The sequence below is a fragment of the Tenebrio molitor genome, chromosome 1 (genome assembly GCF_963966145.1).
Source record: "Tenebrio molitor chromosome 1, icTenMoli1.1, whole genome shotgun sequence".
In the NCBI taxonomy this organism is placed as follows: domain Eukaryota; kingdom Metazoa; phylum Arthropoda; class Insecta; order Coleoptera; family Tenebrionidae; genus Tenebrio; species Tenebrio molitor.
Genome location: NC_091046.1, coordinates 24,683,051 through 24,697,317, shown reverse-complemented (window position 1 = coordinate 24,697,317; position 14,267 = coordinate 24,683,051). Strand labels below are relative to the sequence as shown.

Here is a 14,267-nt window from a genome sequence, read left to right as displayed (position 1 = left end):
GTTCATTAATTTAAGATAACTGGTACGTAGTTTTATAGATGTTTCTATTTTTAATAAAAGTAAACAGTGTCATAAGAACAAGAATGACTATGAACTAAAAAATTTTTATCATACATCAGACATAGTCTTTTTCTTTTAAACATATACATAAGTCATAAAACTAATTCGCACTCGCAAAATCCGTGATGTTATAATATTAGTTGAAACATTCTACATAATTAAAATATTTTTTTGTGCAACCGTACGCCAAACGAGCACTTCGCATACCTAAAACAGGCCGCGAAATCCAATTTCGCGGTCGTTACTTTTAAAGACGGCCGTTAAAGTAAACGTCATTTTAATATTTGATACAAATCAGAGTTTCCATGTAAGACTGGCGATGGCGTTTAGATTTTTCGGGTATGAAATTAGAAACTGCAGAATTTATAATACGTACCTACTTTTTAATTCTGAACTTTCACTACAATCCTCTTTTTACGATTATTTACAAAATGAATCATTTTATTTATGTTATTTCTCTAGCGACATGTAAACCGAATTTATATGTATTTATTGACAGTGAAGTAAATTTTGCTTGTTCATTTTATAATAATTATAAATTTTCGGTTGCACAAAAAATGTTGTATAGGCGCGAAATCCTAGAATATCCTCGAGTTGTCCTGTGTTGGCCGCAAGCGGTCTGGGCGACAATTTTTCTCATAGTAACGGGCCTTCAAATAAATTTATATTTAGAGCAACCTATGGAAATTCAATTGTTTGCAACATTTTTCCAGCGCAGAAAATGACACAAGAATCGTCTGACATTTTAGCGAAATAAAATTAGGTTGGAAAATATTTTTAATTTTTATAGTGCCTTCTCCCATGCCTTGTCCCTATTCCCCCTCCACGAAATATGACAATATGAAATTGGGAAAAAGCTTAATATGTAACCTGTGTAACTCCGGAGAGTAATTGGTTACCTACAAAAATTACTTTACACTGTTAACAGAATTTGAATGTCGCCTACGCCTACTCTAAATATATATTTATTTGAAGGCCCGATACGTTAAAGAATGATTTCTTCGCGGCCTTGATATACCTACAAATAACTATTATTCAAGAATTAATTTAATTTGCCACTGTAAGGAATTTCTCATTAGTAAAAGTCATTGATTGTTCTTGAAGATACTGTATATACAGTGGCGGCCAAAATAATGTAGGACAAGTCTTATTAAGAAATTTAGCCAAAATTGAGTTGAGTAAACCGGGGTTACTATAATAAATAAATAAATATTTTCATAGTAACCATAGAAAGGGCAAGCAAATTTACATTAGCGAAAAAACATTGTCCTACTTTATTTTGGCCGCGACTGTATATTATTTATGTAAACTAAATGAGTTAATTATTACAGTACCAGCTTTAGTCACTTAGATTCCAGTACCTGGAATATAGACATGCAAGAATTAGAATATAACCCATCCAAAAAAGATTTGACAGATGCAAAGATTCACCATCTTCTAGCTGAGGAGCTGGTAAAACCTTCTAGAAGAGTAAATACTATCAATTAATCTAAATGTAAATTTAATTGGAACTTTTCAGCATCGTCGATTAAGTTACAGCAGGCACGCTGTGAACGACCGAGACCTTTCAACCCAAGTCAATTATAGGATGCATTTTAATATGAGACGACTTGTTGCTGACAAAAAACATCACCACAAGCGACATAGTAAGAAGCTAAATAAAGTAAGTATTTACACGCTTGATACGTATGTACCAATTCCATTATACCTACCAGGTGACTTTTAATAATTGACACAAATTTAGTGGGTTGGCACTTCCGAATAATTGGTAAGCCTAGTCATTTGTCAAAGTGTTGTCTGTGGATTCGCTTTCTAGGTTAAGATTCTACACCTTTTTCAATTGTAATTCAGATTAGTAAATTTGATTTCAGAATACATGAATTCTAATTCAAATTTCTCAGTTGTACTTCAGAAAGTGTTGATTGTAATTCTAAATAGTACATTCAATTTCAGAAAGCCTTAATAGTAATTCAGAACAGTAAATTCAATTTCAGTATCAATTGTAATTCAGATCAGTAACTTACTTGTTGGGTTGCATTTTCAATCCTGCCGGGCTCATTATCACTCGTGAAATATACTACATTGCCAACAGGATAACAATAGTACGGTGTAATTAAGAATGACTGAGTCTGTTGGTAACAATGAAATTTGACAAATTTGCAATCTACCATCAAAGATTCATTTTTGTAATAGTTAGCATAAACATAACCGGCATAACCAAAAATGTTTTTAATGTCGTCTCAAGTTAAAAAATTCAGTCAGCGCAAATTACGAGACAAAAAACACCAGCACTTTTCAACTGTTTCATTGCCAACAGACTCAGTCATTGTTGATCACGCCGTATATTAAATAACAAAACAAGTGTTGAAAATGAAAGATTTCACACGAGTTTGCAGAACTGAGCCACACCGTAGGCGCGTGGCTTTATGCCCGCGCTACACGATGCTACGAACACACTCCAACGCTGGAGGATTGATAGTGTGTCGCATCGTGTGGCCGATCTTCAATCCACGAACGACAGATGTCGAGCATCCAACGTTCGCGTTGGATCACGTTCCGGCTGTTGTCGGTATTCTTGACCGCGTCAAAGGACTTCTTCCAAACGTTTGACGAAAACATTTGGTTTGATGCACGGCTACACGATTTGTTCGAACTTCAAAGCAGTTTTCAATTTCTGGGTGGCTATTCTGGGGGTACTAGGCGTACTAGGTGTAGCACAAAGTGTTTCATTTGTATTTCACAGGTGTGTATTGTATTGTAATGGTCCGAATAGGTTCGATAAATAATTTTTGTTTTTAAATAATTTCAACGAAACGTCCAAAGAACTGTTCACTGGGGCCAAAATCGGTTGTAAATTTTATGTCTGGATGCCTTTGTCGGCACCGTAACTCTTAAAAGCGAAAATTGCAGCTACGGTTGTACTCTAGACAAACCGGACAAACGTTTGTACCACACTTTTTGGATCAAACATTCGCTACACCGTGTAGCCGGTACATTTGTCGCACCAACTGTCGAACGTATTTGTCTCAAATGTTCGGTCCAACGTTGGAGCCAACGTTCGTAGCATCGTGTAGCGCCGGCATTTTAGCAAACGAGTGTGAAATCGAATTTTCAACACGTGTTATACACGATATTTTTCCGACGACCACAAAAAACAAAAGAACGCTAATATTCGGCATCCCCTTTTAGTAACTAGCAGGTGGATAGACTAGACTAGCACGTCGGCAGGCAAAAACTTACCAGTATCGTAAATCGTCATTATTATAATTTTTGCAACCTATCCTAAACCTAAACCCATTACAAGTGAAGAAACTAAAGTTCCAATTTCTCGTTCCCAAAGATAGTATTTACTCTCTCTTCCACTTGCTAACGGTGCAAACGTCAAGTTAAAACTTAAAATATCATTTGGCAGAGCACTCTAGCTGCGGACAAAATAATTATGCCGTTGCGCGGAAAGGTAGACATCGTTAATCATCGGCCTGTGTGCAAAATAAAAACACAGCTGTCGGCCAATCAGATTTCTCAAAATTTTTCATTTCACACGGGTAGGTTATACCGGGACATTTTTTTAACATTGAACATAGCCCATACTTATTCCCTATGTTCAGTTTTAAAAATGTCCCGGTATGGGTAGGTCGTTCGTTCGTCTTCGTGTTGAAATTGTTTGCAATTTTAAATTTTCACTAAGGGAAAACTGTGTGAAATGTGCCATATTGCATAGTGGTCGTCGGAAAACTTTATTTTCATAAGTATACCGAGTGCCCCAAAATTCGCAGAACAGCTTAGCAGTGCGTTGTTAAGTAGTCATTAAAATATCAGGTAAAAATGTAAAGAAAATTCAATCTTCGTTTTTTGTAGAAGACATGGACCTATTTGTTAAACTAAATATGGCAACATTTAAAAACAGTCTATTTATCCCAATAGTCTGCAAATATTCATTTTTGTTGTATCCATGGAAATAAGAAAGAAAAATCAAAACCCATATTGCCATACGTTATTTGAGGTAAAACCGACACAAAATCACTTCTTGGAAATGCTGGATATAATGAAGAAAATAATTGCAAACCTGATCACAATCATTCAGAATTACTATGGCACTGCCTAGTAAAAGGCAAAATATGTAGTCGGAATCTTTTTTAATATGTATCTAAAATAAATGAGATTAGCTGCAACTTTTGAGCCCTCATGAATTTTTTTAAGGATGAACTGGAGTAACAATCTCAGCAAAAAGTTGCGGAATTCTTATAATGCTATGAAACGTTTATTACGAGAAATCAATATTTGAAAAAATAGTTTTTAATTTTTGTAAATGCATTGTAATGAGTTGCAAGTAAATTTTGTGTTTATTTTCTTGATATTTAGATAATTACTTACATGTGATTTTACAATCTTTTGACTAAGACTGTACGTGAAAGTAAACAAAAGCATACTAAATTTCAATTTTCATTGATTTCTGTTAAAGTTCTTAACGTAGCTGTAGTAAAACGTGCTATATGAGTGTAATGTTGCATACCGACGTCAATTATATGCATTTTGTTCACTTTTATTGAAATTAAAACAGATACATAACCTCAAAAACCGTGTTTTTCTACATACAGGTGTCCCAGAGTTTCGAAAAAGCTCCATAACTTGTTTGTTATTAAAGATATCAACTTTTTCTTTTTTCTAGATGATAGCTACGCTTATACTGCATATTCGGAAAATATTGCGGTATATATACAGAGTGTCCCAATATTATAAAAACACTAAAGTTATGTTTTTTTAAACGGGAATTACCCAGTTTGATTTTATTTTTGAACTCTATGCTAAATTATGAATCAAATTTATACAGGTCGTTTTTACTTATCTGCCATCGTTTTTAATCAGTGGCGCTTTTTTTACCAGAATTTCGAATTGCAGGAGTCCCTTCGAAAATTCGTACCATCCAAATCGTTGCACATAAATTAAAATAATTGACACTGTTTGATTTCTGAATGTTTGCCGCATCTGCTAAGTGTTTACTCAATAACGTGCTTAGTCGCATATGCCTACTGCGATTTTTTAAATATAACAAACTATAAATGTCAAAAACTCATTTTTTTCAAATGGCACCCTGCATTTATTATTGCACTGGTCGAAAGCTTTTTTGACAAGCTTTCCAACTGTCTGGGTTTGTATAGCCGAATGTGAAAATCTAGGATGCTATCTTAAAAACACTAAAAATCACTAAAATAATTAAATGTTTAATTGTTAAACACTGTTTTGTTGGTTGATTCATCTTTATGGAGTGACCATATTGTGTGATTATCTTTTGTTAGGCCTACTAGATTTTTGTATTGTCTTTTTAACGGAAAAATTGCACCAAATTTAGGGATTTTAGGATAGCACCCTAGATTTTCAGATTCGACTATACAAACCTTATATTGTTCAAAAGCTTATCAAAAAAGCTTTCGACCAATGCAATAATAAATACGGGGTGCCATTTGAAAAAAATGAGTTTTTAACATTTTTAATTCGTTATGTTTAAAAAATCGCAGTGGGCATATGCGACTAAACAGGTTGTTGAGTAAACACTCAGCAGATGCAGCAGAAATCAAACAGCGTCAATCATTTTAATTTATGTGCAACGATTTGGAAGGTACGAATTTTCGAAGGGACCCCTGCAATTCGAAATTCTGGTAAAAAAAGCGCCACTGATTAAAAACGATGGCAGATAATTATAAACAACCTGTATAAATTTGATTCATAATTTAGCATAGAGGTCAAAAATAAAATCAAACTGGGTAATTTCCATTTAAAAAAACATAACTTTAGTGTTTTTATAATATTGGGACACTCTGTATATATACCGCAATATTTTCCGAATATGCAGTAGAAGCGTAGCTATCATCTAGAATAAAGAAAAAGTTGATATCTTTAATAACAAACAAGTTATGGAGCTTTTTCGCAACTCTGGGACACCCTGTATAATTAGCGATTACAAGGAAAATCCTCGACCAACTTTTTTTGTAAATTCATTAGAATATTCTACGATATCGATACTTTATGTGTGAAAAATTTAAGAAAAATAGGCCTTTTTGAAATATGTTTTTTATCAATTTTTATGCGACCATTGCTCGATTTCTCATAAGAATACATGTAGGAAATGGATAGTGGGCGAGGAGAAGGTTTTATTATTGTTTGACGTTGTATTTTGGAGAGACGTTATAATTTATCATTAAAAGTTGTTACAAATCTTGTTTTCTTAAACTATATCCCACAAATTTTGGGGGCTCAACCGGGATAGAAACAAGATAAACAGAGAATTGTAGAAAGAAGAACGGTGATAAATTAGAGGAATTCTAATTATTTTACGGAAAAGTGAAAAACAAGTGACAGTTACGAGGAAATTAAAAAAAAAATGACATCATTGGGTGAAATTGCTTTTATCAGAGACAATATCAAAAATGCTCCTGTGAAGTCGATTAAAGCCCTTCATATGTTTATTTTCGAATCAGAAGTTGATCGAAAAAACAGATCAAGGCTGCGCGCATTCAAAGGATTTGATTTCGACGAAAATTCTAAAGAATTTGAGACCAAACTAGAATACGTGGTTGAGACTTTGCAAGTAAGAGAGTTGATTTCTATTACTAATCTTCTCTGTCTCGACAATAATGGTGACGAAGACGAGCTATCAAGAAAAATTTGCTACCACTTAATGAACCTTAGCATGTTGGAAAAAAATGAAGTAAATGAAGACGACGAAGATGATAAAGATGACGAAGATGCAGAGCAATATGACGTGCTAACAGCTTCAAAGAAGAAAAATAGTAACAAAGAAAGAAGAGTCACAACCTCTAAGAAAAAAGAAGATAATACCAAAGACGACCAAGATGAAGAGAGAAATCAAAGAAGATTAAGAAGGGTAAATAACCTCGAAAACAGCAGACCCAACGATGATGAAGATGACGATTATGCAAAAGGCAATTCATGTTTTCCGTTAAGTTTTAGAGATGTGGAAGATTCAATTCGTCCTTTTAGTGGTAATGACGAGTATCCTGTCGAAAAATGGATTCAAGACTTTGAAGATACTTCCGTTTTGTTAAGATGGAGTCGATTACATAAATTCATTTTCGCCAAGAAATCTTTGAAAGGTATTGCTAAACTTTATATACAGAGTGAATATGGTACCTCTACTTGGAGTCAACTGCGAGAAGCTTTGTTGTCTGAATTCTCAACTCGACTCAATAGCGCACATTTACATCAGATGTTATCGTCACGAAAAATTCAGAAGAAAGAAACTGTTCAGGAATATTTTTTGATTATGAAAGAACTGGCCTCAAGAGGTAATGTAGAAGATAATGCACTTATCCAATATACTATTGATGGCATCACCGACGACATGAGTAACAAAATTATTCTCTACGGAGCTAATAACTTAAAAGAGTTTAAAAGAAAACTTCAAATTTTCGAATCGTTGAGAGAAAATTCAATGAAGATGTTTAAAACTAAGAAAGAACCGGAGATTAAAGAAGAAGCAAGATATGACATACAAAAAAGGAGAAGTCAAGCAAATTCGTGGTTTCAATTGTGGTTTAAAAGGCCATAGATCAACAGATTGCAAGTTCAAAGAGAAGGGAACGAAGTGCTTTAAATGTAATAATTATAGACATCGTACAAAAGAATGCAACGAAGATAATAAACAGAAGAAACAAAGCGAAATTGAAAAGAAATCATCCCCAACAGTGTATTTGTCAAATTCATTGCAAGACGAAGAACCGCCTGAAAATCATGAAATCTGCAACAGAGAAGTAACAGATCGAGTAAATTCAAGAAATTTCAAAAATTTAAAACTTTGTGGTACAGATTTTGAAGCTCTAATCGATACTGGAAGTGACGTTAATTTAATTAAGGCAAGTGCTTTTTTGAAAATAGGTGCTCCACGCTTTGAAGAAACTCCACTTACACTCACTGGTTTAGGAAATGGAAAGGTAAAGACACTTGGAAAGTTTTCGACAAAAATAAACATTGATAATTGCGAACTTGTGACCGAAATTCACATTGTATCGGATGAAGCAATCTCCATAAATGACATAAATCTCATAATTGGAAGACCAATCTTGAATAAAGTAACGTTAATCATGAATTCCGAAGGAGTGATGGTAACTGAAAATGTAACCGAAATGAAAGAAACAAACTTACTGAATGATGAAAAGAAAGTACAAAAGAGAATCGCAGCAGAAGATGGGAATACAACAGAGGAAAATGATGCATTACCAGAAGGTGAAGTTTCGAAGAAAATTTCAGATGAAGACAAAATTGAAGATACTGAAGAGAATCTAAATGATGCACTGAAAATTACAAGCTCTGAAGATGACGTTGGTGTGGAGAGCGAAGAAAATCAAAATTTGGGCGAAACTTTTGGGTCCGGTGAAGAAAAAAGAATCACGAATGAAGATATAGAAAGTTTAGGAAGAAAACTAGAAGCAGCTGTGGATAAAATAGCAAAAGAAATTAATTCCAATATACTTAAAAATGAAGATGATGTTAGTCAGGTCAACCTTGAAGATAAGGAAGTGGAGGCTTGCGAAGAAGGAAGCACCGAAAAAGTTGAAGAAGATTTTGACAACTTGGGAAGAAGACTGGTTGAAGCTGTCGACAAAATGGCAAACGAGTTGAATTGCAAAAATGAAGAAAAAGATGTTTGTTCTGTTGATGTTTCTGAAGATAAGATTGAAAATTCTGAAAGAGAAGTTGTTACTCTAATTGAAGAAAGATATGAACTGCGCAAAGAAGCGAAACAACAGATTAAGAAGATCCACGATGAAAACATCAAGAATTATAATAGGAAACGTAAAATGGCAAGAGAATATAAACCTGGAGACCAAGTTGCCATCAAAAGAAAAAGAACCCAATTTAAGACTAATGCCAAAATACTGCCCAAATATTTAGGTCGGTATGAAGTAATCAAGAAAATTGGAAATGACCGCTATGATGTTAAGAAGATCGGCACACATGATGGTCTGAGAACAACCAAATCATGCGCTGAGATGATGAAGCCGTGGTGTCAAGAAGATCTCGACTCGTTCGAGGCGAACGAATTTCAGGATGGCCGAGTTGTAGGAAATGGATAGTGGGCGAGGAGAAGGTTTTATTATTGTTTGACGTTGAATTTTGGAGAGACGTTATAATTTATCATTAAAAGTTGTTACAAATCTTGTTTTCTTAAACTATATCCCACATACATGTAAAATATCCCGAAACTTTAAAAGGTAATAACTTTAAAATTCCTCAATCAAATTTTTTTAAATTTGGCACAGTATTTTAGAATGGATGAAAGGACTATTGTACCAATTTTAAGCAAATTTCGCCATTTTTCAATGTTACTCCAGTTCATCCTTAAATATTTTTCTCATTATTTTCTAACATGAGTTGACATTGCTCCATTGAGTTGTTCCGCGAATTTTGGGGCACCCAGTATACCTACCTATTTTGAGAATATCATTTTTAAATCGCTAAAATAACGGATTCTGAATTACAACTGACGAATTTTGAATTACAAATGACGGACTCTGAATAACAATTTGCGCTATCTGTAATTCATTTCATTAATCTGAATTACATATAACGCGTTCTGAAATACAAATAACTATTCTGGATAAAATTTACGCTCTCTGAAATACAACTTACTAATCTGAATTACAATTAACGTTTTCTAAAATCTTACCGTTTCTGAATTACAATTGAAAAAGGTGTAGAAATAAATGATGGCAATTTCATTTATTTTGACTTTTCAATTGTCATATTTGAATTTGACAATCAGGTGTATCAACATAAAATCGTAAATGTGGTGCCAAACGAACAAAAAACATTTCAATCATTAAAAGTCACTTGGTACTTATTACACATAACATATCGTGCGTTCATTTAAATGTATCGTCAAAGTTGGCGTTAAAGACTCGATTGTGAACGCACTATACGGTTAACGGATCACGGACCAGCTGTTTAAATGTTACGCTTTTACACGAGTGGTGCGTTCTCAATCGACTCTCCAACGCCAACTTTGAGAATAAATTTAAATGAACGCACGATACAACGCGACATTCAAAATATAACTTTTGTTATTACTTATTAGTTTGGCCAACTTGAAACGTGACCAACCTGTCACGTTTCATAGAATAAATAACATACTTTTGGATGTGATAGAATACCTACAATAAATATTTGAGATTATGTAAATAATTTGATTAGTATATATATCACCTAACAAATTTATCAATAAAAGTCGAGAACCAAAGTGAAACAAAAAAAAACACATCAAAAATGATTTCTAGGAGAAGGATATATTTTATTACTTAGGTACTTTTATATTGAATTTAAGATGTTTGCCAGTTTGCAAGAACTTTAGTCTTGGGCAATACATTTTAATCGTCAATCGGGCCTATTCTGTAACTGTTCTGTTAATTTTAACCATCCAATAATAAATTAATTTTTAACAACCGGTTATCTACAAATAACCAAAATTCTATTCTGTAAGACAAATTATTAACGGGTAGGTTAAAAAGCATTATTTTAGCGGCTAGGTTATTTTGAAGAATGAAGTCAGGCAGGGAAGCGTACAAATACATATGGCAACGTCGCAAATCACTGTCAGCTGGAGGAACAAATAATTATTTGCACAATTATACCTAACCTCAACTAATTGTTGCAGACTACATTGGTATGGGCACAGACTACTCATCCAAGCAGATAGGTAGTGCACTTGATCCGCAATGCATTGTTTTTAGGGGTCCGAGATTCTTGCCGCTGTAGCTCCACCTTCTTTCGTTTGGTTTGCGCGAATTTAAAATGTGAACCAATCGAGGCGAAATGATGAATGAGCTTTAATGAATTTTTTTGTTCGACACTGTCAGAATTTGAGAATTTTCTCCTGTGTGAACGGATTTTGATAAATTTGACAACTTGTTAAAACGAAACATCAAGCTAATTTTAGAGAGTTTCAGCGATTTGGAGCCTTTGGGGGGCTCGTCGAACAAAAAAACGTTGTATTCAACTCGTTCTTGTGTAATTTGAGCTTTTTTGGCACTCATGGACCTTTAAAACTCTCGTTTCACTCGAGTTTTAAACTGGCCCACTCATGCCAAGAAAAGCCCAAATTACACACAAACTCGTTAAATAAACTACTATTATTGATGTTATGTCCATAACAATTATACAGGGGCTTCTTTGTCGTATTTACAAAACCAACTAAACAGATTTTTAAATTCGTGCGAATCAAAAGAGAGGCATGCGCACTGAAACTGGAAACAATTCGAGGTTTGAGTACACTATCTGTTTGGATGAGTAATCTGTGGTATGGGTAAGAAAAACGTTTGTTTATTATAAAGAATACAATGCCACCTCCATTTAGCAAAATGTGTGAAAAGGATCAAGCAAAGAAGAAACGGGCCCCCGAACAACCAAAAAACAAATTGAAATCATTACAGCAACTAGTATCATTTGAAGGTTTTCAACAATAATAATCAAACACAAACAAAAAATTACTTTAGAAAAATCCTGTTTGTCTTATTTCATTTCCTGTTGTTTAAGAATTTCTTCTAGTCCAAATGATACTGACCTAATAACAAGTGTTCAATTACTTCAATTGAAATGTTCATCAAGTTGGCTCTGACTTTATTTTTTAAAAGACAACAACATCGCAAATTAAGTTGGTTAGACAAAGACAGCAACAAAGATCAAAGCCAATTTGATGAACTTTTCAATTGACGTGTTAGTAATGCCTTTCGGTACTAACTAGTTTTTTTAATATTCAACAATTTTTTCTCAATTTTTTTTAAATATAAGGGGTTAAAAATTTTATACTGTCATATTGACAGTTAAAAGACCTATTAAAATTATGACGAATAGGTTGCTATTTAAAAAAATAGATGATGACGTCATTACTTTGACAAGGAATACCCTATATAAAAAAATGTTACGTCAATAAACGTGAAATTGAAATTAAAAATCAACCGGTTTTTGTTCTTTTTTTCAAAACTCAACAGTTTATGATTTATCGAATTGTTGCATTACTTTTGCCCCTCACTGTATAAATGAAAGTAATTGGTAATTGGTACCACTTTTACGACAACCCTCGTTAAGCGGCAATAAACCACTCAAGGAATCAAAAGGTCGTTTTAAATATCGATAGTTGCACTTTAGGTATTTATCAACTCAAATATGTTACAGCTTGCCCATTGTAGCTTGACCTGTGAGGGATGCGGAAAGTTGAATAAGGAGGTCAGATAAAGAGGTCCTGGAAGCGGCAAAGAAATGCGACAAAATTAGTGGAGGGGCTGTTAGACCACTGCGCATGCGGTTCTTACAGCTCAAGCCACAATGAGAAAGCTGTACAGGGTGATTAATCTTTTACCGCCGGTGGCAAAACGACCCTTAAGAATTGAGAAAAATTTATGGAATTCACAGATTTGATTTGTCGAAAAATTTACTTACATTTGTCGCCTTCGTTCCAGTTCATGCACCAAAAGAATATTCATTGCAAACGCCATTATAATTTGGGACCGTTTTGACGTAAGTTAATTTTTAACGGATGGGTATGACCACTAGCTAAAAATTTGCAATTTCAGTTAAATTTTAACAACTTTTGGTTAAAATTTTGGCTTAGAGAATAGCGCAATGGGTTAAAATATTTTAACCGTTGTTTTAACGTTTAACTTTTAACCAAGTGTCTTACAGAATAGGCCTGAATATCATTTAAAAATTTCTGATAATGTCTAAGTAATTTCTTGATAATATCCAATGTTAACAAAATGACAATGATACCTAGTGAAAAAGATATATTGAATTGTCGAGAGCAGTTTCTGAAAATTGTTCAAAACAATGACCCCAGCATGGCATTTTACCAAAATTCATTGCTTACGACTTTACAAACATATGCCTGTTATGCGTTCGGTCCAAGAAATACTTTGCTTTTATTCCTGAATAAATTTTGATTTGTCTTCACTAAAGTTACGTTCTATGTTAATTCTGAAAAGTACAACCCTTCGTAGGTATAGTTGACTCAAGTTGCAAAAATCCACTTGTCATTTGCCACAGCATTTTTTTCATATTTTTGAACCAAATAAAGCCACAAAGGGACCAGAAAATCATAGTTTGGATTGAATATTTTCCATATAAATATATCTGTGGCGGTCGTGAAAAAGTAGGTAAGTCGAAAATGTTAATTTTTCAGGGCAACAATTCAAAATTCCACATCATTCCTAAAATCCTGTAATTAAATAAAAACTTCTTTCTACCTGTACTTGCTTTTAATATAAGTAAATTTTAAACTGTGAAAATCTGAATTATTTAACTCCATGATTTATTATTAAGGTGTAAACATCGTTAACTCATTTTTGAAATTATTTGACTTACCTACTTTTTCACGACCGCCACAGATATTGTCACGGTTCGAAAATTTCATCCCGTTCGTTTTTCGTTTTTTTTGCGGATTTGGCCGGAGTGGAAGGCCCATGGGTTCCACTAATGCTTGGGGATGCACCATCGTTACTCGAACACCTCGAAAGTAACCTTAAAAGTAACGAATTCAGTAAACTCTCGCTCGCAGTTAGGCTGAGAGTAATCGCATGTTACCGCGACCGTTTTGTTTGTGTCTTTTCCTTCCCAATCCCTCATCCTCCCGTTCGCTTGTCGTTGTCGTTAATCCTTTCTACCTTGCCTTCTCTTTTGGTTTTCCTTGTCGGCTTTTCTTCGTTTTCTTTTCGTTTGGCCCCAGCTGAAGAGGCAGCTGGAATCGTGCCCTTATCCTCACAATTTCAGCGGGACGGTAGCTATATACCGTCGGGTTTGTCAGGTCGCGAACCTTGGCCCTTCGCCAGAAAAATTTCGCTCTTTCCTATCTTCTTCTTTCTTCACGGCCTAGAGTTTATCGGAGTTGAGTAGGTCTTCTGAATGTACCGTTCACTTACCTTTCCCTTTTTTTAAGACACCAACTCCATAAATTCCCTTCACCTTCTCGTCCCTGGACATTTTTTTTTCTCCTTCTTTCACGGAACTCTCTTTATCTCCCGAAACACCTGGAGACGGTCTCGATCGACGGTTCTCATCGATGATCGACGGCGTAGGCCTTTTGGTGCCTTTGTTTTGATTTTTCTAACCTATCTCGGTCCCGCTGTCGCGCGTCAAAAATTCGACCACGCACGCACCTGTCGGTTCACGATATTCCTTCGGTCGACAGCTGTTAAGGTCTG

At 34.5% G+C, this 14,267-nt stretch overlaps 1 protein-coding gene across 9 annotated transcripts in view; it reads left to right on the top strand.

Moving 5' to 3' along the window:
• Positions 1 to 14,267, top strand: part of LOC138122994 (Na(+)/H(+) exchanger protein 2-like) — a 115,918-nt gene that overhangs the window by 86,542 nt on the left and 15,109 nt on the right. For all 9 annotated transcript variants that reach the window (XM_069037456.1, XM_069037508.1, XM_069037482.1 and 6 more), the window contains exons 8-9: positions 1,392 to 1,530; positions 1,580 to 1,723. In XM_069037456.1, coding sequence (XP_068893557.1) covers positions 1,392 to 1,530; positions 1,580 to 1,723 — 283 coding nt within the window. The remainder of the gene's footprint in view (positions 1 to 1,391; positions 1,531 to 1,579; positions 1,724 to 14,267) is intronic.